The sequence below is a fragment of the Pimephales promelas genome, chromosome 25, assembly GCF_988280905.1.
Source record: "Pimephales promelas chromosome 25, fPimPro1.hap1.1, whole genome shotgun sequence".
In the NCBI taxonomy this organism is placed as follows: domain Eukaryota; kingdom Metazoa; phylum Chordata; class Actinopteri; order Cypriniformes; family Leuciscidae; genus Pimephales; species Pimephales promelas.
Genome location: NC_142793.1, coordinates 1,274,975 through 1,301,419, shown reverse-complemented (window position 1 = coordinate 1,301,419; position 26,445 = coordinate 1,274,975). Strand labels below are relative to the sequence as shown.

The following is a 26,445-nucleotide window of genomic DNA, read 5'->3' as shown; positions in this document are numbered from 1 at the left end:
ATCCATGATCAAAGAGGTCAAAGGTCACCTCAGAGGTCACAGCTCATCCCATATATTTCTTTAAACAGTGTTATATCAGAAAGCATTTAGTCAAATCTGAATGAGTGAGTGTTGAGAAGAGCTGAGGATCTTCTAATATCAGTGTGTTGAAGTGTTGTTTCTCTCTCTCTGCTGGAGTGTGTGTTCACTCGAGTGGAATAGAGGTTTTTGTACGAGTGTTTCATTAGATTGGATCACTGTGGTACACATTCGGTGGAGGAACTAAACTGGTGATCAGTAAGTCTGTCCATTTAATCACCTAATAAAAAATAAAATTTAGATTTCAGAAAGTGTTTTACAGTTGTTAATAATAAATGGTTATTTTGATGATTAGATATTGTGGTAAAACTTTACTTCAAGCCTTAATGTACGATACATTATAAAAGTTTTCATAATGTATGTTATAATGCAGTATATATTTTCTTAAATAATTGCAACCACATTTAAAATGTATTATAATACTTAAAATTCCTTGTTTCATCTGAAATTGGTTGTTTGTCATGAGTGAGAAAATGAATAGATAATATTATAATGTGTTAAAGCCTTGGTTACAATTATTGATGAGATCATACATGCATTATAATGAGTAAAACAATATTTAATTAATGCATTAATAATATCTTTATAATGCAATATGTATAAAGGCTTTAATTAAAGTGTTACTGATATTTTTGTATAATTATTTAATCTAAAACAATTATTATTGTCAAAAATATTATTAAAAACAAAAAAAATTCAATACAATTCTAAGCATATCTCTATACTGCGTCTCACTATGAGTTTATTCAGTTTATTACAGGTTTGTTTTTCCTTCATTTATTTCTACACTGAGTTCATATTTAGTTCATCTTTTATTGTAGAAATCATACATGTAAAAAGAGATTTGACATCAGAATGTAAATGTTGCTCCTTTCTGTAGTTCAGTCAATGATACTGAATCTCTTTTGCTCATGTTGTGCTTATAATTCAGTGCTTTATAATACAAACACAGACGTTGTTTTCTAGTTCTTATAAGTTATATACATTTCTTTTTATGTGAGCTTGAGTCAAACTTTTACATTGAGTTTTTTATCTGTTGAATATCTCACTTGAGTACAAACTAACTTTATTTTGGGATTTCCAATTAAATTGAATTAAAGCAGTCTGTGTATTGCGATGTTTAGTTTGATTGATGCGGTGTGTGTGTGTGTGTGTGTGTGTGTGTGTGTGTCTCCTGCAGCTGGTCCCACAGTGAAGCCCTCAGTGTCTCTGCTGCCGCCCTCTTCTCTGCAGATCTCTGGAGACTCAGCCGCACTGCTCTGCCTGCTCAGCTCTTACTCTCCACAGGGGGCGCTGGTGAGCTGGACACTGGACGGGTCAGAGGTCACCGAGGGGGTTCTGACCAGCGCAGAGAGCCAGCAGGACGGCCGCTACAGCCGCAGTAGCGTCCTGACCCTCAGCAAAGCACGCTGGGAAGAGGGAGAGCTGTACGTCTGCAGAGTAACACATGATGGAGCTCCTCATGAGGTCTCGTTCCACAAGAGCTCTGAGTGCTGATGTTTCTCTCCTGAAGATGAGCCGTATCTGAGTGTCCTGTGTCAGGCAGGATTCACATGAGTCTAGTGCTGCAGCTGGAGTGCTTTACAACGCAATACTCAAACAGTGTGTGTGTGTGTGTGTGTGTGTGTGTGTGTTTGCTGCAACATTCAATAAAGCTTCTCAACAAGTTCACTTTGTGTCTGACAACATCATTCAACTAACAGATGAAGATGCAGGAGCTTTTCAGAAGGTTGATGTGGCAGTAAATGTCAAATAAAGCTCTTGGGGTTTGAACATGGTCTCTGGAGACAGAGCTGCTCTATTCTGAGAGATCACAATCACTCCACCCTGACAATGCAAATGGGCTTTCAGTCTCACTCTCTGATTGGTCACATCATCTGGACTGGAACACTTTCACTTCTGCTGCACATTTACATGTCAAATGTTTCACAAATAAAGCTCTTGGGGTTTGGTCCTCAAGCTTGCACACAGATCCTGTCAGCCGGAGCTGGGCCGTATGTGGCATTTAAAGAAGTTTAGCTGTAGATCTAGCGCTATAATTACAGCTGTAATGAGATAAAACACTACAGATATAAATGGGTCATTTAACTGACAATTCCTGAGCAATAAACAAAAACACTTTATATTCATCAATATATTACTCTCATATTCTCCAGAGCGGCTGTATAGATAAATGAAGTAAATTAATTTACAACAGAAATGAACCATCACTGAACCTACTTAACCTTTAGGCGTCCAACGTGTTTTTGGGGTCCTTAAAATATTTTGACATGCCTTCCAGTTACTTATAAACATATGAATGTAATTTCTGTCAGGCCCACTATCGTCAAATATGATTGACAGTTAGCAACAGTTTGGACTGGCGGTGGGTTTCAACATCAATGTATGCAGATATCATTCATTCAAGATTTGAAAGTATTTTAGGGGAATCAAATGCCAAACCCTGCCTGAGACAGGAGGAGCTGGGGAGGGAGGAGGGTAATCGCTCCTGAGAAACGCCACAGCTGCTGATAATACTGAAGGAGCTTATATATGTATACAGTGATAGAGTCGTATTCCTGTAGTAGACGAGGATCAGCCGAGAGTCACTGATGAGAGCTTCACTAACATGACCTGCCAGAACTGACGCTACGCTTGATTTGTGTCGTTACTCTATTCAGCACTACCAGGACTACCATCATATGTGAGCAACATGTTTGTACGGCCACTTTCAACATGCAGTCTCGCACAAATTCTCCGTCACTAAACGGCTTGCTCCGCTTAGCTATTTCTTGAGCCGGTGTTACAGCTTCACCGGTTTTAGCCAAATTGTGAAAACCGACTGTAGTCAGTCCTGTCCTTGCCACTGAACTTATGGTAGGTTTTATGTTTGGTATCATAATGGATTTAACAAGTTGTCAAATTCGTTCAATACTTGTACATATTTGTATACTCGTACATAATCCTGCAGCTTTTACTCCTGCTGTCATTGGCTACTGCCTCAATTCATATTTATGGCCATATTTGTAATTCAGTTTTGCCCCTTCTTGGAAAGTAGTCGGATGTCCCACACACTGTCAGAAAGTTTATATTAATTGCATTGTATTCTTTAAAATGAGACAAATTAACCCGTGTGTGTTCATGGTCCAGTGATACATGACGTCTCTCCACACATCATAACCTTCCTCTGTTTGCAAGAGTGGGAAAGCTCATCTGACTTGACACATGACATCAGAGACTCGATTATTTGGTCATGATCAGTTACACTGCTGATAACGGTCCCGTTTGCATGTAAATCATGTAATTTTTAAACAAGTTCACATGATTATTTCTTGCTATTAAAGACATACTTTTGGTCATTCCCACATATCAGTGAACTTATTACATAAATGCATTTAACATTGAATTATGCAACACTGTCTAGATAAAAATATCCCACAGCTGTGGATAAACTCATCATCATCATCATCATCATCAACTAGTGTCCTCCAACGTGTTCGATCCGTGGCCAAGTTCTCCACATCTTCCCATGGGCACTGACATTCTTCAGGTCTTGGTGAAACATCTGTCTCCATGTCTTCCCTGGTGTTCCCTGTCTCCTGATCCTCCTGGTGATGTCCTCTTCATCACTGTCTCTGGGTGTTGGTGTTCAGGCATGTGTAGGACGTGTCAGCGAGGTGCACCCTGTACTCGGTCTCAGTTTCTGAAAGTCTTCATGTGGAGTCAGGGCCGGATTAAGAGTTCACAGGCTCCTGGGCACAATGTCTTGTAGGCCCCCCTTTTAAGCAGGCCAAATGTATATTTTGTCCAAGGACATTTTAATATGGCATTTACAGTTTTACTGTCTTAAAATTAACTTTGTTGAACTATGCTGGAGTAAAGTTCTTAAATGGTTGTTCTTTCCTATAGGAATTTGTAAAACTATGTTGGGTGGACCCTTAAAGGGGGGTTTGACTGCGATTTCACTTTTTTCATTTTAAATAGTGTGTTAAATAGTGTTTAAATAATGTTGCTGTTGGTGCATGAACAGTATTCGCAAAGTTGCAGCGCTGAAAGTTCAGTGTAAGCAGAGATATCGTCTTTTAATATCAGGAAGTATAATTGCCTACAAAAACGACTGGATTGGGACTACAGCTGGGTTATAGACGTCACTAACCCGCACATTTGCATCAACCCCTCCCTCTGGAATATGCAGAAAAGGGCATGCGCATATTTCAGCAGCTCCAGCTCGTCGAGTGTGTTGTTCACGCAGCTGTCAGGTCTTCTGTGTTCGAGCTTCCCACGGACGCTGTACTTCGTCAACAATGGATACAATTTATGTTTGATTATGTTCCTGAAAATGACGATCGTAATCTAGCTCTCTGTGCTGCACATTTACAGAAGACAGCTTCCAGAATCTCCACGAGTTCAACACCGGATTCAACAAGAAACTGTTACTAAAACATGAAGCAGATCCAACTTTAAAACCAGAGGCAGCAGTTGTTGGGCCACAACCTGTAAGTCGGCGAAGACTTCATCATTTTAAATGTATTTGCATGTATAATTCCAGACGTAGCCTTGTGTTTTATTTTTTTCAGCGCTGGCTTTATTGCCACTAGGCTATTAGTTATGCTATTTTGTGTCTACGACAAATGCGTACAAACATAAATTTTGTATAAGTACTAATGTTGTAAATGTATTTTTCATGTATATATGTTTTATGACGTTATTTTCGATTTGATCAAGAACGTAAACTTGCCGACGCTGTTTGAGTATAACATTAGTAGCCAGTCAGTTGCTATTGTTGCCAGTCAGATGCTATTGTGTAAAACAAACATGTATAAAGTTTAAAAAAAAAAGTAGCAAATTATCATTCAGAAACGTTTATTAAGAGCATGCTTATTGGTGGCATGCTCCCCCGCAAGAAAATTTTGTACATTTTAATGTTAAATGCATCAATCTCGTGCTCTCTGAGAGATCAAAATTAAGAGCTTCAACCGATGGATGAACTAACATCTTTTTAGTTATGAGAGTCTCAGTCTGCATTACATTATCAATGGTGTTTTAGGATCCTAAACAATTATTATAATAATTTAATAATGATTTATATAATTATTCCTATGACGTAAAATCCATATAGCCTATAAATGTACTATATAAATGAAAATGAATATTTCAAAAGTATATTTTAGTCTACATTACACTATAATACGAAAATTAAAATACTTTTGTCTAGACCTGCACGATTCTGGGAAAAATATGAATCACGATTTTTTTTAGCTTAGAATTGATATCACGATTTTTTCACGATTTTTTTCTCATAAGTGTAATCAGGGTTCGTACAGATTCTGTAAAATGAAATTCCAGGACTTTCAAGGACTTTTCAAGCACTACTTTTTGGGATTTCAAGGACTTCAATAACCAATCCCTGAATTGTCACTGCATTTGTAATTTTTAAATGTTTTTTAAAACAAAATAAGAATAAATAATGTAAATACAAGTAGGACAAATAAATACAAAAATAGAACAAAGAAAAGCTGCAAATTAAATAAACAGTGTTTTTATAGTAGATCGGTATACATTGGAATAAAGTAATCAAATGTGAAAAAATTGCAAATTCATTACTGTATAAATTAAATATAGATGGATATTTTTGTAAAGTTTAAAAGGGCAGACTATTTAGTGTAAAGCAGTGAGTAATTTATTTGTCCTTTGATTAATATGAAAACACAGCAGCAGTTTTATTAAACTCCTGCCCCTTTAAAGTCCCCGTGAACCGGAAGTTGCAAACGATTTTTCTCCAGTGCTGTGACGTATTTCCAAGTGAAACGGAATATTGAACAGAGGGCAGGGTTTGACTCTAGCGCTCCTCCTCTCCATCTCTCGCTCATAGCAAACTAACGCTTTGAGGGGAGTGGTTAAGCGTTTCCCCACCCAAACTGTGAAACCTACGTCATCAGAAAAAGAAACCGTTCCAGACCGGAAGTAACTTTTCAGATTTTGATTAAAGATTACTAAGGTAAAACATTTTTTAAATATATATTCACTTGCACGGATTAATTGTTCACCACAAGACTAGTAATATGCGCTAACCAAGTAAATAGGTTCAATTTTGATTTCACGGGGACTTTAAGTCCGAACGCATGGACCCCATTTGAACATGGCTAACTTACATTCACTTGAGATATAACCGACTTTGTTAACTAATAAACTTTGTTTACTCTAAACGACTTTATTTTTACATAATTTTGTGTAAATTTGTCCATACAAGCGCAAGACGTGAAAGTCATTTAATTCAGTATTCTTGCATGTTTGCGTTTATTGAACTTCTTGACCTGCAAACGCCCAGTAATAATGTACGTAGACTCACGGCGTTCTGGACGGCTGTAAATTTCTACTCACTGTGTTTCGGACAGGTAGAAAGAGTCATTTCTAATATATAACGCATACATCTCAACAACTATAAGCTGGGTTGGTCGGAAGCGAAAGAGGACGAGGCACAGATGACGTGGATATATATATCCCAGACAGCAAACTGACATTGAATCAACGTGGAAACGGCATCGCTCATGACATTGAAACAACGTTGATTTTGCTCATCGAATTAACGTTGAACCAACGTTAGACGCGGCATTCTTCAAAGCTAAATGAAAATCGAAAATTGGTTTGCTTTCATAACGTTGAAACAACGTTGATTTCAAGTTGATTTTCCGCTAGTTTTGAAAGAATGATGCGTCTGACGTTGGTTCAACGTTAATTCGATGAGCAAAACAATGTCAGATCAACGTTGTTTCGATGTCATGTTTCCACGTTGATTCAATGTCAGTTTGCTATCTGGGTATAGATGCAATGACCGTTAAGTGCTTATTTAAAGAATTTGCAGAAAACGGTCTAGTGTCCGGAATACTGTGATGTCCAGAATACAGCGAGTCTACGTTAGAGAACTACAAACTTTCCACTGATGTCTGTTTAAAGTGATGTGCTCGACCAGCTCGTGCGTTTCTAGTGCTCGCGCACCACACTTTCCACTAATAAGACGCATTTACTTCATAGACAGCCTTCTTTTTTTATCCCCATTCTGAGTGTTTCTTTGTCTGGACTCACACACACTGTAGTAGGCTATACACGCTTCAAAATGAAGGCCGATTTTTTTTATTTTTAAATCGAAGTCATTTAAAAAATAAATCGTGAACAGGGTGAATCGAGATCGCGATTTTATAACGATTTATCGTGCAGGCCTACTTTTGTCCTTATTTCTTCACTTCCAAGAAATAAACCCGTGAGCTTGTATTTAGGAGAAAACACCAGATGACCATCCTGATCGCGTGAGCAAAGTGCACACTTTTCTTTAATTCACCCAGCACTGATGCCTATTCTTAAAGTCTTGTGCTGTTTTATAAACGCAAACAGCCATGCGATTTTAGTTCGTTGGCAAAATAACACGCTAGAGACCTATGTTAGGTTATATATTTTACATCTCATATGTGTTGGGAAAAGGGAGAAGAGACTTCGGCAAAAAGCGAATTCGAACTCGGGTCCGAGCGCATCTAAAGCTGATTTGCGCGATTAGCGCATTACGACCTACGCCACTTTAGATGTAACGTGATCGGCGTCTTTTTTCATAAAAGACAGGCACATTGCACAATACTGAATGCTCAGGTATATAGTATAGTTAACAAACTGTAAATCACTACTAATAAATGGTAGAGCAAACCGAATGCATGTAGAGGTTTAATAATTAGGGAAAGTTGTCAGAGTGAAAGTGTGATGAGATGGGAGATGAGTTTTTATATTTTGTGTAGAATGTATTTTAGATCTATTGCTCAAATTAATAATTGCATGTTTTTGCTCTGATTTTTTATTTATTTTTATAATTGAAGGATGACAAGGCGGAATGAAAACAAGCTGAAATTAAATAGGAGTAACTAGACTATTTTTAAAATGTATGGAGTAGAAAGAACAGATAATCGAGTAGAAATGTAAGGAGTCGGCTGAAAAAGAATTACTCCAGTAAAGTATAGATACCCAAAATGTCTACTTAAGTAAGTTAACAAATAGGGATGTCAACGATTAATCGATTATTATCGATTAATTTTCGATAAAACATTAATCGATCAAACTTATCTATCATCGATTAACCAGGTCTATGCGTGTGCCTGCTGCTCAACCGCGAAACATGTAAGCGAGCGCGCCGGAGTTATGTTTGGGACTTCATCATGACTACGTTTGCGTGTGTATTCGCAGCCTTTTGTTTTATGCAAATGTAAGTTGTAATAGTTTATTTTGTGTAACGTTATGCCTTACTATATCTGATTTATCTCATATTGTCACAGTGTCTGGTTGTGTTCCCTTGTTTGTCACTAGAGGTCTTCGTGTTTAAGGTGTCCTTCACTATTGACTTCATTTCCCAGCATTCTGTCTGTCACTGTCACTCATCAGTTCATTGCACTCAGCTGTTTCCCGTCATCATTGTTCCCAGCTGTTCATTGTTAGTCTTGTTAGATCTGTGTATTTATTCCCTGTCTGTGTTAGTATGTGTACGGATTCGTTGTTAGATGGCACCACTTCTTTGGTCTGTTTCCTAGTTGGTTTGTGTTTAGTTTTCATGTTTGGTTTGATTATTTGGATTTTGACTGGACTATGATTTTGGATTGCCCTTTATAATAAACATCTGCAAATTGGATCTTCTGTCCCCTGTGTGTCGTGACACATATTGAATGAATTTTGTGAAGAATTGAAGCGTGATCTTTGGCTCAAACGGCAATGCACGACTAATAATTACTATTGGGAGTGTCATATTACATAACATTATAAAGACAACAATATTGTAATAAAATGTGGTGAATAATTTGGGTTTAGTTGCCCTGTCTCGTTGTTCCAGAAAGAGCGCGTGCACAACATTCAGTCATTCTGAATGTCACATAACGTGGTTCAAGTTCACTTGTGAATTCACGTCATTTTTTGAAGATATTATTTGTAAAAATATGTTCATTTGGTATATATCTGACTAATCTCATATCGGTTGTGTTTCTTTGATTTAAATAACGAAAGTGCTCATCGGTTATTCATTCAGCCCGCGCTGCTCAAGCAGAAATGCACTACTAATAATAACAATGATTAATTTGTGACTGTCATCTTAGATAACATCAGAACACTATTTTATTAAATGGTTGTGAATTCATTGTGTTTGGTTGCTGTTTTCAGTGCGCGTCCACAACACATTCTGACAAGCACGCATCTGAGGCGGCGTTGGTGACACGTTCTATGAGTCATTATATTTGATTATTAAATAATTAAATTATTTAATTATCTATAATATTGAATCATTTTACAATCCTACTAGCCGTTTATTTAGATTAAAAACCATTCTCTATAATTTGGTGAGGAACATAGCGTTTTGAGCAGTAGCAGAGACCCTGTCCAGCTTTTGGCCGTACGCCACCCACTGCAGCAGACGCATAATTGATTGTTAATTTAAATGACGATCAATCATGGGAATTTGTGAAAATGGACATCCCTTCAGTTTTATATTTGACATTTCCAGGTCTGGTAATCTTACTGTGACCTTTCTCACATCAAGGGGGATTATAAGAGCTGCTGCTAATGTTTACATTTTTTTATACAAGTAGTTTACCAGACAGATTATTATATATAGACTTAATATATTAAGGCTAAGCCTACCCATATGGATTTTTATTAACATATATTTTATCTTGCTAAATGTTTGCAAGAGGTGAGCCAGTGCACGAATATTTTTTTATGTATTTAAATTTTCTATGCATAATTTATTTTGTTAAACTACATAAATGCCATTCTGTACCATATCCCAACTGTTACAATAAAACATCATTTGAGCAATATAACATGCATTTTTATTCAGTATATAAGCAATTGTTACGTTCCAATATGTTACGGTCGGACGGACACCACCCTGAACATAGAGGAGAGACGCACACCGGCCAGCTCGTGTCAAAAATAGGGGTATGTTTATTTAGTAGGTCGGTCAACAAGTACCGGATAGCTTCACGAAACACAGACAGATTAGTTACAAAGGCGGAGCGCTTCTGATTCCCGGGGTGGACTGCAAAAGCTCCTACGACAGACAGCACGGCAGTGCATCGACTCAGGCTCTCGTTCTCAGGCTCTGTGTGCCCTCAGGTGTGGGTCCGGAAAGCGATTGTAGCTCGAGTATGCGGCTGCTGCTCAGGTGTAGCTCATCTATAATTAAGAGCAAGAGAAACTCAGATGTGTAGAAACACACAGCGGGCTGGGGAACGTAACAGCAATATTTAGCTTTTTATGTTAAGACACTATTGATACAGTGAGAAATGTACATTCTCAGGAAAATAGCCGCTTATCAGTTAATCGTTAATCGATCGATAAGGTTAATGAATTAATCGATAATTTGCATCCCTAGTAACAATGTTTTTGTACTTCGTTACTTGACACCTCTGGTTAAAACTAATCAATGACAGTTCCTAATTGATTATGTTTTTACTAGTAATATTCTTTAATTAGTTTAGATGTGAACCTTTCCTCTCCTCCTTCTTCTAGACGTATCCAAGTCCGGGCGTGAGGTGCCAGTGCAGCGAATGGGCAACAGTTTCCCAAAGACCCTCCAGCAGAAGCGACTGGTTCAAATCTCATCCCTGGTTAGATTACTCGCACTCGAAAGATGCCGTTACTGTTTTGCTTGTGGCCATTTTCCCTCCCCGATGCTCCAAGGACAGTTTTCACCTCATTCGAGGGTTATCGTAACTGGAAAAAGCCTACAATGAAAGACAGTGGTTTCTGTTCTCAGGCCAGATCTGAAGGCCATGTAAAGGCAATGTTCGTATGGACAGAAAACAAGAAAACTATGGATAAAAATACTTCAATGTTTGGACTAATGGATGAGCAAAAGAAGAAGCAGGTGGCTGAAAATCAATACTATATTAAAATGTTTTCCACAACAGTGTGTTTCATGGAAGCTTTCTAGAGTTTGAAGGGGCAGAACACCAGGATGCTGCCGCCTGAAGTGACGAGATTATCTTCTTCCTTGAGTACCATGGGCTGGAGCACAAGAAAAACCTTGTAGGCCAGGGCTACGATGGCGTAGCAGTGATGTGCGGGGACATGCAGGTGTTCAAGCTGAAATTAAAGAAGAAGCCAAACATGCCACAGTAGTGCACACTGCTTGAACTTAGTTATAGTAGACGCTGTAAAAAGTATGGCAGATGCAGGAAACTTCTGCTCATTATTGGAACGACTGCATGTATTCTGGGTGTCTGGGTCTTATGGACATAACAAATGGCTGGAAGTGCAGCGGGAGATGTTTGATGGTGCACAAGGGAACTCCAGCAGCAAGTGACACACGTTGGGCCTGTAGGCACATAGCATGTTGCAATGTTATGGACAGGTTTCCTGCAATAGTACAGATGCTTGAAGAGATCGCACCTGAGAACCATACACAAAGAGCTGTCGAAGCAAGAGGGATATTGGCTCAAATTGATCTGAATTTTGCTGGATCTCTTGTTCTGTTCAGAAAAGGTCCTGAGTGAGTCCTGAGGAGGAGACGATGCTTGAACCCATTTGGGAGGCTATCAAAGATCGCAGTCTTGGTTTTAGTGCTTCTGCATCCTAATGCTGATGCTGAGAGGGTATATTCGATGGTTGGTTTGAACAAAACCTCAACAACAAAACAGCTTGTCTCAATCATGACCCTGAATTTGCTGGACTTGAGCCGAACTGTTTCAAATGGGAGCCAACGCCAGATAAAGAAGTCAAAAAAAGTCAAACACTTACAATAAATAGTCTCTCTATCTCTCTTTCTCTCTCACACACACACATGAATTGTCAGTGCCATGATTGTGTCAAAGCTTTTCTTCTGCAAGTCAATTATTAATAACAACAAAAACACTAATAATAATATTATTAATGAAACACCCCCATTCCTGTGACCCGTCACTCTTCTCCGTCTTCAAAACTTGAGAGCTGTTACTAGGCAACAGATAAGCACCACACACACACACACACACACACACACAGACCCAACACCTACAAACACACAAGATACACAAAATGAACACACGGATCCATGAACCGTGACAATTTTAGCATAGAGAAAATACGTATGGGGTTCCCATCGCAGCTCGAAGTTCCCTTGAAAGGGAACGTCTCAGGTTAGGTATGTAACCCTGGTTCGAGAGGGAACGAGAGCTGCGTTCGCCTGCCATACTTCCTGCATGCCCTGATCGACTTGCTTCAGGCCTTTCACAGAAGCTGTCGCGGTCTGATCTCAAGGGTGCTTTATAGTTTCCTGGTCAATGACGTCACCTGACGTCCTACTCTCTCATTGGACTGATTGTACAGACGCTTCACGACGCAATCACGCAGAGCGTTCCCATCGCGTTTGACAACGCAGCTCTCGTTCCATCTCAGGGAACCAGTGTTACATACGTAACCTGAGACGGTTTTACAAGAACAAGCTCCACTCACATGTTATACACATTTTAGTCCAGTTTAGTGAGAGATATTAGATTATATGTTTACTGAGTACATCCTAATAAATGAATAAAGTGTGTGAAAGGTTTGATATTGTGTAGTGTGTGATCCTCCATCAGCAGCTGCAGTTTCTCTCAGCTGTATCAGTGCAGTCACTGTGACGTCTGACTGACAGAGGTTTTTGTACGACTCTTTATCACTGTGTGAACACCCATTTACTGTTTGGATAATGTAAACTCTGACAGTAATAATCTCCTGTATCTTCAGTCTGGACTCCACTGATGCTCAGAGTAAAATCACTGCCAGATCCACTGCCACTGAATCTAGATGGAGTTCCAGTATAAAGGGTTGATGTATAATATATCAGGAGTTTAGGAGCTTCTCCAGGTTTCTGTGAGTACCAGGATAGACAATGATGACCATTATAATAAACATTGCTGCTGGTTTTACAGTTTATTCTGACTTGTTCTCCTGGTTGAACTGCTGATATTGATGGACTCTGAGTTACAGTGATCTGTCCTCTACACTCTGGAAGAAAAAACACACACAAAAATGAAAATTATACATGATGATATACAGTAGATGATAAATAGATATAATTTGGATTTTAAGAGAATTTATAATTATTGTAAAAACTGTATCACACAAACCTTGAATAAACAGTGCAATGGTCCAGATGAAGATGCAGATGTTGTTCATAGTTGTAGTTTAGTCTTGTGTGATGATGAAGAGTGTGTGTGTTCTGCTCTCAGTCATGAAGTGTTAAACTCACAGCACTATAAACACTCTCAGAGCACTGAAGCATGTGCTGACAATGCAAAGAAGTGGGCAGGATTTACAACAGCTTGTGCTGACAACACACTCATATACACTAGAGTTACACAATCATGACTTTATTTAGTGTGTTTATTGTGACTCCTGAGACACTGAGGATGTGCAGATGAACGTCCATCTCTGTGTCCATATTCAGTCATGTGACCATCATCACTGCTACACTTCCACTAGATGAAGCGCCATCACTAAAGTAAGATCATGAATCATGAGTGTGTTCAGAAAGTATCAGGACTGATTGTGAATCTCAATACAGAGACGCAGAAGATGTTGCCGCCGCTCCGTGTCCTGTGTCTTTTATTGACTATATCTCCCCTTACCAGGTATTGAACAAGTAAATTGTCATGGAAATACATGTTGAATGAGTCAAGGCTGTGAAAAATGGCAAATGCCATTCTTTGAAGTGTATTTACTGAGAGGGAGTCGTTCACAGAAGCGATGTCAAGGGGGTCTCCTGATTAGTTCACGGATCGCGTCTTTTGCGCGCTCGAGGTCGTTATTTCAAATAGACGCACGGGAAGCGCACTCATAAACTTTTCAGCACGTGCACCCAAACACTTTTTTTTTTGTTTTTTTGCTGTTTTTTTTTTCTCCGTAAATAAATCTTTTAGTATGTAGTATTCTTACATTCTGCTAAGAACCTATCGTATGCTATGGATATGGTATCCTGTGTTCTTATTGGCCATGTCGCATGTCAGTCATATGATAGCTCTGGAGAGTTCAGTATGCATCCAGCACGACACGAGTGAACACTTTGCCTGTGTGATTTGATTTAATCAATCTTCATAATAAACGAATTCAGCGTGCACCCAGAGCCTCCTTGAGTACTCCTTCATATTACGAACAAAAGCTTTACATGGTGTCAGAGTAAACGGATCGAACAAGGATGGACATCGCTGGAGTTCCAATGCCCACGATGAACTGGGAAGCAACTAACCTGCCTGATGCATGGCGCAAGTTTCAACAGCACGCGGAGCTGATGTTCAGCGGACCACTGAAGGCAAAGGGTGAGAGTGAGAAATGTAGTTACTTTCTCCTGTGGGTCGGTGAAAAGGGCCGTGATATTTTTAATACATGGTCACTGTCTGCAGATGACGCAAAGATTTTAAAGTCATATACGACCGCTTCGCGGCATACGTCGAGCCCAAATCGAACGTGATATTCGCACGTTATAAATTCCATGAAAAAATGCAAGGAAGCCAAGAGCCATTTGAACAGTTTGTGACAGACCTGCGTTTGCTTGTCAAGGACTGTAATTATGCAAACAGTGATGAAATGATCCGCGATCGCATTGTGTTCGGGATACATTCACCGAAAGTGAGAGAGAAACTTTTGAATGTGGGCTCCGAGTTAACGCTCGAAAAGGCGATTGATGTCGCCAGATCTCATGAAGTGGCGCAGGCACAGTTAAAGACGATTTCAAGCAGCATGAGTGCTTCACGTGAACACGAAGTGCACGCAATCTCCCGCCATACATCAAAAGGCGCAGTTCCAAAGCAGCGTAACGATAAACACACAAAGAAATACAGCGAGAGTTTGCAACCTAGAAATACTACCCCAGTGCACCACAAAAGATGCGGCTACTGTGGAAACAAACCTCACACTGATCGATCTCACTGTCCTGCAAAAGGAAAAGTGTGCAAAATATGTGGTAAATTCAATCACTTCGCAAAAGTCTGTCGTTCCAGCTGTGAGAAAACTGTCCATGCAATAAGCACAGAACACTCAGACGAAGTTGATGAGTATGAAGAGCTGTTTATCGACTCAGTGACACAGGGCAGATCGAGTTCAGAGACAGAGCAAGCTTTTGTGTACTTAAAAATAGGTCCAAGACAACTCGAAGTAAAGTTCAAACTAGACACTGGATCATCTGCCAACGTCATTTCCCTGTACGAATATGACAAGCTCAACACTCAGTGCACTCTGCAGCCGACATCTCGCCCCTTGGTTGGCTATGGTGGTGAACGCCTGGCGGTAAAAGGCAAATGTGAACTGAAATGCAAGCACAAAGACATTGAGATGACAATGACTTTTTATGTAGTCGACACAAACGCACCCCCGGTCATAGGTCTAAAAGGATGCATTGACTTTGGGCTCATTAAATTAGTACTATCTGTTACAGAAGCACAGATGGAAGTGCCAATCTTGAAGGAGTTTGCAGATGTTTTCAAAGGGATTGGACTTTTCCCTGGTGAGTGTACCATACACTTAGATCCGCACGCAACTCCAGTAGTCCACCCACCCAGACGTGTTCCTCTCGCACTACGCAGTCGTCTTAAAGAGGAGCTTGAGAGCATGGAAAGACAGGATGTCATCATTAAAGTCGTCGAGCCTACTGAATGGGTTAACTCTATGGTTGGGGCTGAGAAACCCCGCACAGGTCAGCTGAGGGTGTGTCTGGACCCAAGGGACCTTAACAAGGCCATCAAGCGACCTCATTACCCATTACCTACTCTCGAGGATATAACATCCAGGTTAGCTGGTGCCCGATATTTTAGTGTCCTGGATGCTAGATCGGGTTATTGGGCCATAAAGCTCACTGAAGAATCTTCAAGGCTGACCACCTTCAACACACCTTTTGGGCGTTACCGTTTCCGACGCCTTCCCTTCGGACTTATTTCAGCCCAAGACGAGTTCCAGCGGAAAATTGATGAAACGTATGAAGGTCTGAATGGGGTCATGGCCATTGTTGACGATATTCTCATCTATGGGAATACGAAAGCTGAACATGATGAACATCTCCATGGTATGCTGCAGCGTTCCAGAGAGAGAGGAGTCAGACTCAATCCAGAAAAGAGTCTCACCTGTGCTACAGAGGTGAGCTATTTTGGTCATCTCCTCACTGCTGAGGGAGTGAAGCCTGACCCTGCCAAAATTGCTGCCGTGAGAGATATGGAGCCACCTAACGACAAAGGAGAACTCGAGACAGTGCTAGGTATGATTAACTACCTCTCCAAATTTGCACGTGGCCTTTCTGAAATCAACGCACCGCTGCGAGAGCTCCTAAAGGAGTCAAGTGAGTTTGTTTGGGATGCCCAGCATGACAAAGCCTTCGAGAAGATAAAAGAGCTCCTCACATGCGCACCAGTCCCAGTCTTGGCCTATTTCGATCCTCTAAAGGAGATAAGGTTACAAGTTGACGCTTCAAAGTACGGGCTCGGGGCAGTTCTGCTACAGGATGGAAGACCTGTCGCGTACGCATCAAAGTCGCTCTCTGAATGCGAAGTCAATTACGCTCAAATTGAGAAAGAGCTCTTTGCCATACTATTTGGCTGCAAGCGCTTCCATCAATACATTTATGGCCGTCAAATCATTGTTGAGAGTGACCACAAACCCCTTGAGTCCATAATGCGGAAACCCCTGGCATCAGTTCCCCCAAGGCTACAGAGGATGATCCTCCAGCTCCAAAAATATAATTTCACCATCGTACATCGACCAGGCAAGGATATCCCTGTTGCAGACACATTATCCAGAAAGTCGCTGTCTGACCAGGACACAAGCCTAAGTGAAGGTATGGATATTCAAGTGCACACAGTTTACAGCAGTCTTCCCGTCAGTGACTCAAAATTGGAGGAAATTAGAAGTCAAAGTGAAAAGGACCCACAGTTCCAGACACTGAAAGGAGTGATTCTAAGAGGATGGCCTGAGGAAAAGAGAAAGTGTCCCGTGAGTGTGTCAGAATTCTGGAATCACCGTGACGAGCTTTCGTGCCTGCATGGTATAATCTTCAAAGGTGAAAAGATTGTCATTCCGACAAGCCTTCGCTCTAACATGCTGTCACGTGTACAAGCCAGTCACTTAGGCATCGAGAAGACCAAGCAGAGGGCCCTTGACGTCATGTTTTGGCCTGGGATGGGAAAGGAAATAGAGAACATAGTTAAGAAATGCTCAATCTGTCTCACGCACCGCCCCTCCAACACCAAAGAGCCCATGATCAGTCACAAAGTCCCTGATAGGCCATGGCAAGTTGTGGCTACCGATTTGTTCACCTGGAACAATGAGGATTTTCTTGTGACTGTAGACTACTACAGCAGATTTTTTGAGCTGGACAAGCTCGGCAGCACAACTTCAACTGCAGTAATAGACAAACTAAAAGCCACTTTTGCCCGTCATGGCATTCCGGAGACTGTCATCTCAGACAACGGCCCCCAGTACAGCTCGGGTGAGTTTGCAACATTTGCAAGAACGTGGGAATTTAAGCATACCACCACAAGCCCGTACTACCCCCAGAGCAATGGGCTAGCAGAGAAATCTGTGCAAACTGCAAAGATGCTGCTAGAAAAGGCTAAAGCTGACAAAAGTGATCCACACCTCAGTCTCCTGGAGTGTCGCAACAGCCCGGTTGATGGTTTCAAGTCCCCAGCCCAGCTGTTGATGAGTCGCCAATTGCGGTCGACCTTACCGAATACCCACCAGCAGCTCATGCCCAAAGTCGTCAGTAGGAAGGATGTCAGAGCAAGGAGGTTGCACAAACAACAGAATCAGAAAAGCTATTACGACAGATCGGCTAGACCCTTATCTCAGCTCAAGGAAGGACAGCCAGTTAGAGTACGGGAGCAAGGATACTGGAAACCAGCCGTTATTGTCAGAACAGCTGACACTGAGAGGTCATACCATGTGCGTACTCCTGATGGACGGGAATATCGACGAAACAGACGCCACCTCCTGGACACAAAGGAACCCCTGGACAGTTCGGACATATTCTCAGGGCATGATGGTGCTGAGCTGTGTGAAACACACATTAACAGTGCACCACACAATGGTAAACACACACCTGACCACACTGGTGATCTGCCCATTCCTTACAGAACCAGATATGGATGCCAGATAAAGCCCAGAGTCATTCTGGATCTGTGATTGTACAAGGGTGTAGGCGGATCGCTGCCCTTAAAAAAAAAAAAAAAAAAATTGTTCACTATGTTCAAACAGTTGTGTTTTCTATATGTGACAATGCATTCATATGTGAACACATTATGCTAACTCTTCAGTAGAATAATCTATTGGTGCTTAGTTCGTGCATTTGACCATTTGAAAGCTGAATGTTCTTTTAAGTTAAGGTGATATGCAATACTTTTCCTTATATTGTTTATTTCAGAAAAAGGGGGATGTAGTATTCTTACATTCTGCTAAGAACCTATCGTATGCTATGGATATGGTATCCTGTGTTCTTATTGGCCATGTCGCATGTCAGTCATATGATAGCTCTGGAGAGTTCAGTATGCATCCAGCACGACACGAGTGAACACTTTGCCTGTGTGATTTGATTTAATCAATCTTCATAATAAACGAATTCAGCGTGCACCCAGAGCCTCCTTGAGTACTCCTTCATATTACGAACAAAAGCTTTACATAGTAGAGCTACAGCAAGCATTTTTCTGTGGTGGAAATACATTAGCTACTAAAACTTCTCTGTCGTTGTGGAGAGCGCAGTGCATGGTTGTATTATAGCAACGACAGCCATGGGCAAATCGGACCGAATTTTACTATTAATAATAAAGATAAGCTACTGTGCATTATAAATGTCAGGATCTTTATTGACTCATTCTTTTTATAGAGAATGATTTAAATGCTGAAATATGAGATTTATCTTTTTATAAAACCTTTTTTGTGTTAAACTTTTTGTTTATTTTACTTTGGTAGGTAACATAAAGACACTCTGTTAAAACAAATCTTTAATGTTATTAACTTGGTGAATTGAATTTAATTGTGTATTAGGCTTTTTTGAACAAGATTCTGTGTTTATGATAATTTTGGTCACTATATTCATGAAATGTAAATAATTTTCATAATGATCAACTAAAATCAACTTTAATTATGTGTTTTTACAGTAGCCTATAATATTAGGGGTGTAAATACTAATCGATTTGGATCGATACATCGATTATACAGCCAACGATTCAATGCATCGACGTGTCCGCAAGAGAATCGATTAATGCGTTTATTTTGACGCCTGTCTATTTTCAGCATCTGCTCCGACACGTGCGTGCAACCTACTGCTAAGCTGCGGGTGGTGCTAACCTCATTATTGTTGTAATTCACACGCGTTATACGCTTCACGTTCACGGGGTTCACACACACATTGTTGAGTCTGACTTTAAAGAACAATGGAACCGTCACAGCGCGCTGAAACTGAGACCCCATTTAGCCTACTCCTGGCATTAAAATGCCATCTGTATCCAGATAAGTTATCCGGATAATAAAAAGTGCATGTTAATGCAAGGTATACGTTGTGATCGGATCTGCCTGACCACATCTGGAGGTAGTCTGGCTCGCATTGTGTTCGGATCTTTATTATGTGTAAACGCAATCTGGTTGTTGAAACCACATATGTATATTTTACTCCTCCCAAAAATGCTAAAAAAAATAAACAAGTGAGAGCATAGGCTATATGACATGTTATAGTCAGATATGATGGCGCTACTGCAACACGCATCACCGCAGATGAGCAGCTGAGCGTCTATTCATCAAGCCAACGGTCAAACATCGCAAATAAAAGTGAAAGTAAGTCACAGACGCTTAACACACAATCATCTTCTAGTAAAGAAACGAAATGATCTCTTACCAGGGCTGTTGCCACTCTCTCTTATTGATGTCTTTGATTTGGAAATTAGCTGATGATCAATAAAATGCAGCCAATTAATTGTCTTTTCTTGTCCATTTAGCAGAGGCCTTCCCCCGCTGAGGTCATGCCTGGGATGCGAAGGAGAGGCTCACATCGGAATTACTCTCTCATTCGTCTGGTGGAAGCACAGTCCAGTCGTAAGCTTTTGTTGCTGCACTGAAGAGAAGCGTGCATGTACCTGAGTTACTTACTTATCTGTTTTGCAGAAGAATTTCTCCGCCAAATCCCCTCTGAGGGGACGTCTGTCCAGCGAAAGGTCCCCCTCGATCACGAGACTCTGTCCCTCTCCAAGAAGGTATATGTATCTGGATATCCACCTGTCTGGTAGAAGATTCCACTCCTGGCCATTAGCTCCCGTACCGGCCACGTCCTGATTGTTCGACGGTTCGAGAGGGTCTGCTTACTTGGATACTCACCTGTCTGCCCAGCGAAAGATCCTCCTCGCTCACGAGACTCTGTCCCGCTCTGCGTCTCAAGAAGGTATACGTATCTGGATATCCACCTGTCTGGTAGAAGATTCCCCTCCTGGCCATCAGTTCCCGTATCGGCCACTCCCGATTGTTCAACGGTTCGAGAGGGTCTGCTTACTTGGATACTCACCTGTCTGCCCAGCGAAAGATCCTCCTCGATCACGAGACTCTGTCCCGCTCCGCGCCTCAAGAAGGTATACGTATCTGGATATTCACCTGTCTGGTAGAAGATTCCCCTCCTGGCAATTAGTTTCCGTACCGGCCACGCCCTGATTGATCGACGGTTCGAGAAGGTTGGCTTACCTGGATATTCACATGGCTGCTCAGCGAAAGATCCTCCTCGATCACGAGACTCTGTCTCGCTCCAAGAAGGTACCTGGATATTTATCTGTCTGTCCAAGGAAAGATTCCCTGAACTTCGAGACCCCGTCCTTTTCTACACCTTGAGAGGTTCTACTTTCCTGGATACTTACCTGTTCGTCGGGCCGGTGGCCGACTTCCTCCTCTCCTAGTCGTTACGTCTGTCACGAGTTGCCTCAAAGAATTCCACGCCTTGACAGGGGTCAGAGGTCTGATTCCCACACCTGTAGAGGGACACAGGAGCCTCATTAGGACTTTTTAATTAACCCTCTAGGTGCCACGGTTGAGTTTACTCGACAAGATGCGTCACTGAATAAAATGGCCGATTTTGTCAAATTGGGTGTCAAATTTCAATCGACATCCCCTCCACTGGATGGCAGACTTGTCATACTTCATCCCTGACTCAAAAAAATGTCATGTTTCTATACAAAATGTTCGAGTTAGAGCGCTTTGAATCAGTGCGATCAAAAGCGGAGCTAGTGTGAGAGTGAGCCATTTCATCAGAGCCTCTCCGTGATCGTGGCAACAGTTTTGTGGTCGAGACTTTGTCTATTATCACTGGGTATGTTAGACGAGGTCAAAGTATTCATAGTAAAGATAGGGGGTAATGTGAAGGCAGGGTGGGGAGTCACAATAGTGTGCATACACGGCGCGTGCGCAGGGGAGATCTGGCCGCGCTCGCGCTTCTCGTATCATCACTTATGATCTGTGCTTTGCCATAACGAGTGATCTTTTGAACTAAACAGGTCTTGTCTACTTGTGTTTGTGTGTCATATGAAAAATATATGCCCCATACATGGAATCAGAGTGCCTACTGTATGTAGTAAATGGAAAATCTCTAAAGCAAAAGGCCAACCACTACATGCATACGGTTTGTTCTACAATTTATTAGTAATGATTTACACAGTTTGTTTACTACTTACTATATACTGTACCTGAGCATTCAGTATTGTGCAATATAGCATACAGAAGGTGATGGACATTTTGGGGGGAAAGTAGTGCTGAAAATTTTATCATTTAAACATGTGACTTTTCATGAAAATTCTATAATCCAAGATTGCTGCCACCATATGACGTCATAATATGCTAATTATATGGGGAAATTTAATCCCTACATAAACTTTGGGTCATCCTTAATATTTCTCTAATTTACAGAAAGTATCTATCTTGTTTCACTTTTAAGATATAGTCTTTTGAAATTAAGATGTCAAAATCAAACATTTTAGGAAAAAACCTCTGGCGCCTAAAGGGTTCATTTTACTCAGTAAAACTTGTTATCTCCTTGTCTGTCTGGTCTTTGGCACGCTCCTCAAGGTGGTCCTGGGTTTTAGGGGTGGGTGCAGTCTGGCTTGACCCCCCTGACCTGTGACACAAAGTTCAAACATTGCTAAACTAGACAAGTAAGGATTTAAAGTTTTTTTTAATATTTTTTTTTATGCTAAGCGCTCACAGAAGAGATGAGTTTTCAGTTGTCTTTTGAATGCTGTAAGGGATTCTGCATTCCGGATGATGATAGGCAGATCATTCCACCAGCATGGAACGGTGAATGAGAATGTTCTGGAAAGTGATTTTGTGGCTCTTTGTGATGGTACCACGAGCCGTCGCTCATTGATCGATCGTAGGTTTCTGGTAGGGATGTAGACTCGTAGGAGCGAGTGAAAGTAAGAGCGATGTCAGCCAGACAGCTTGATATTTGTGCAGCTACTGTGTGATCATCTGGTTGAAATGAGAGGTAGAGCTTGGTGTCATCAGCATAGCAATGGTAAGAGAAACCATGTGCCTGTATGATGGGTCCCAGTGATGTGGTGTAAATGGAGAAGAGGAGGGGTCCAAGAACTGAACCCTGGGGAACACCTGTGGTCAGTTGTTGTGCTTTGGATACCTCGCCTCTCCATGCGACCCTGAAGGACCTACCTGTGAGATAGGACTCAAACCAGTGGAGGGAAGTTCAATATGTTTGATTCTTTATCAATGATGCATGTAATTTCAGGCAATGCTGTCCTTGCCTCATTTGAGCCCACATTTGTCCTGGAACATGAAGCTATGAAGCAGGCGTCCAAGTCAAGTCAAGTCTCCTTTATTTATATAGCGCTTTTTACAGTACAAATTGTTTCAAAACAGCTTTACAGAGATAACAGGAAAGAAAAGTTGTAATAGTATTGTTAAATTCAAAATTAAATGTTAAATGTCCCCAACTAAGCAAGCCAAAAGCCAATGGCGAACAAAGGCGAAAAAGGTGACAGTGGCGAGGAAACAAAACTCCATCAGTGAGAGAATGGAGAAATAAACCTTGGGAGAACCCAGACTCAGTCAGGGGCCAGTCCTCCTCTGGCCAACGAACGATCCAGTTCATCAGGTTAGGGGTCGGAGTCATCACGCCGGTGTGGAGACGAGGTTGTTCAGGTGTCCATGAGGCCTTCACAGTGCTTGTACTGGCTAATAAAGCATGAAATAGCCCACCACACCAACTCTCCTGCCTTTGCTGCAACTAGTTAATCTTTTGACTTTTAGAGATTCTCGGTGTGTGTGAGCTGGACGTGAAGGTAAATAAGATAACTTATGCCTAAAAGAAAATGCCATATATGAATACTTTACTTGGATTATTTTATTTTTTTTAACTGTTTTTTTTTTTCTGTCATTGACTAGCAAGTAAAGGACACACAGTGGCTCTCCCAACATGAAGCAGTAAAAAACCTGCTAAGGAACAAAACTGCTGTACTGGGTGCCTTGGCAGACGAAGTAGAGACCCGCTAATGTCCTACTGCTAAGAGACTTATTCATTCCTTGCCACCTATCGCTTCATTGCCGGCCTTCGTCTGCAAGCTGATGTGTTCCTCACCTGGCACGCCTCTCTAAGCTCTTTCAAAAGGAGGATGTCATGTTCCTGGCAATCAAAGATCGGGGAACTTAAATAACTCAGCCATGTTTTATCTAGTCTATTTATTTGTGTTTATATAGGGTACCACAATTGATCTTTTCACACGAGTCTATATGCTTATTTTCTCCAGGTACCTGTCACCCTGGCCTTAATAAAGGGCACACACGACTCTGGTGGTCGTCAACCCGGCTCACACCTGAGTAAGTTGACCTACAATGTGGAAGGCTCTTCAGGACTGGGTGCATTTCTGCATCTCTGCCGAACAGGAAAGAGGGAGAAGAGGGGTAAAGCAGGAGACAGACAGCAGTACTGCCAAAGATTTCAATCACAGGGATGATTATGTAGCTTTGGTCTGACTTTATTGATCTAAATGAAATATTGTACAGTTTTATTTATACTAATAGTTTACTGACATTTTTCATGTGTTTGATTAGGTCATCGGTTCCCAACAGGGGGGTCGCGGCCCACAAGGGGGCCTCAGCGAGCTCTGTGGGGGGTCACGGCATATTTTGAAGGTTTGAGCAATGAGCATTAAATAAAAGTCCTTAACTTTTATCTGTTCAAAATTTACAAAATCTATATGAGTGAGTTCATCATGAATCCATTTTCCAATCCGTGTTTTTGTCTTATCCTGAACCACTATGGTACACCTATAACAAGTGTTTACATTGGGACTATTTTCCACTGGTTCGGATCGCTGCCGCTGCGGAGTATTACAGTACCTGCGTGACTCGTCATAGACGTACACAGAGAGAAGTAGTGGGGGCGTGTTTTACCTCAGACATAGCAATCGATCTCAGAGTGGCAGTGCTGAAGCTTTGAGGCCACAGTGACACCTTGTGGTGAGACCAAACACTACGCAAGAGTTTTGTGGACGTAACTTTACAGGTCAAGCAGGAAATTAATGATTTCTTATATCACAGTTTATGTGATTTAAAGGGGAACTTGGCAACTCTAGCCATTTGTTGGCTGATCTTCACTTTTGTTGTTGCGTGTTGTCTCTACGAGCTCCCCCTACAGCTGTGGGACGTATATTTCACAACACTGTCGTAAATCCCTCATTTACGGCACCCTCCTCCCCCCTTCTGCCGCTCATGTGCATTTGTTATTATCGGAGCCGGACAACTTTATCATGTGGAGGTATGTCTACTGAGGTGGGTAACACATCACACACAGGATCATGTGGCGTGTGTGTTAATGTCGAATTACAGAAAATGATTGGCCATAAAACATCAGCTGGTCGGGATTTCTGAACTGTCTGGGCACACATGAACACAATCTGCTGATAACAGACACTTTTACAGGGAAGCGCGTCAAATTATCCACTATTAACCACATTTTATGCCAAACATTGGAGATCCGTACACTCCACATTTGTGTCCTTTTAAGTAAAAGATATTAGGTTATCTTACATGTTTACTTACATCATAATAAACAAATGAATAAAGTGTGTGAAAGGTTTGATATTGTGTAGTGTGTGATCCTCCATCAGCAGCTGCAGTTTCTCTCAGCTGTATCAGTGCAGTCACTGTGACGTCTGACTGACAGAGGTTTTTGTACGACTCTTTATCACTGTGTGAACACATACTGACTGTTGATATAGTGTGCACTCTGACAGTAATAATCTCCTGTATCTTCAGTCTGGACTCCACTGATGCTCAGAGTAAAATCACTGCCAGATCCACTGCCACTGAATCTAGATGGAGTTCCAGTATTAAGGGTTGATGTATAATATATCAGGAGTTTAGGAGCTTCTCCAGGTTTCTGTGAGTACCAGGCTGTAGCAAACACATTACTGCTGGTTTTACAGTTTATTCTGACTTGTTCTCCTGGTTGAACTGCTGATATTGATGGACTCTGAGTTACAGTGATCTGTCCTCTACACTCTGGAAGAAAACACAAATAAAAATTTAAATAATATATGATATACAGTATATATATATATATATATATATATATATATATATATATATATATCACATTTTAAGAGAACTAATAATTATTGTAAAAACTGTATAACACAAACCTTGAATAAACAGTGCAATGGTCCAGATGAAGATGCCGATGTTGTTCATAGTTGTAGTTTAGTCTTGTGTGATGATGAAGAGTGTGTGTGTTCTGCTCTCAGTCATGAAGTGTTAAACTCACAGCACTATAAACACTCTCAGAGCACTGAAGCATGTGCTGACAATGCAAAGAAGTGGGCAGGATTTACAACAGCTTGTGCTGACAACACACTCATATACACTAGAGTTACACAATCATGACTTTATTTAGTGTGTTTATTGTGACTCCTGAGACACTGAGGATGTGCAGATGAACGTCCATCTCTGTGTCCATATTCAGTCATGTGACCATCATCACTGCTACACTTCCACTAGATGAAGCGCCATCACTAAAGTAAGATCATGAATCATGAGTGTGTTCAGAAAGTATCAGGACTGATTGTGAATCTCTAATCAGAGTTCATGGTGTCACTCCATCTATCATGAAGCCTCATGTGTGTCTGAAATCATCAGATGGAGAAGAAACAGGCTGTTAAAGATGGACACATATTAGAGCTTGTTCACGTTTCATGAGATTCAGAACCAGTCCAGATACTTTTATAACACACCTTGAATATGAAAACATGCAAAACACAACTTTGAGATCTTCATTGTCACACTTTCTATTGACTTTGGCTCTAATATTCAATAAAGTCATTATTTGAACAGATTCTCACTGAAGATTGAAGTGTGAAGCTGCAGGTTTTTCTGTCAATCATG

At 41.0% G+C, this 26,445-nt stretch overlaps 1 long non-coding RNA gene and 1 gene segment (V, D, J or C); one reads left to right on the top strand and one right to left on the bottom strand.

Moving 5' to 3' along the window:
- Positions 1-4: 4 nt before the first annotated feature.
- Positions 5-1,575, top strand: LOC148964945 (immunoglobulin lambda constant 7-like). The segment is given in 2 exon segments: positions 5-35; positions 1,259-1,575. Coding segments are annotated over 2 exon segments (348 nt in total).
- Positions 1,576-10,000: 8,425 nt separating this feature from the next.
- Positions 10,001-11,280, bottom strand: LOC148964944 (uncharacterized). The gene is made up of 2 exons (XR_016150691.1): positions 10,568-11,280; positions 10,001-10,254 (listed from the first exon to the last, which is right to left on the bottom strand). It is a non-coding gene; the product is annotated as an uncharacterized LOC148964944 (long non-coding RNA).
- Between the last annotated feature and the right edge of the window lie 15,165 nt (positions 11,281-26,445).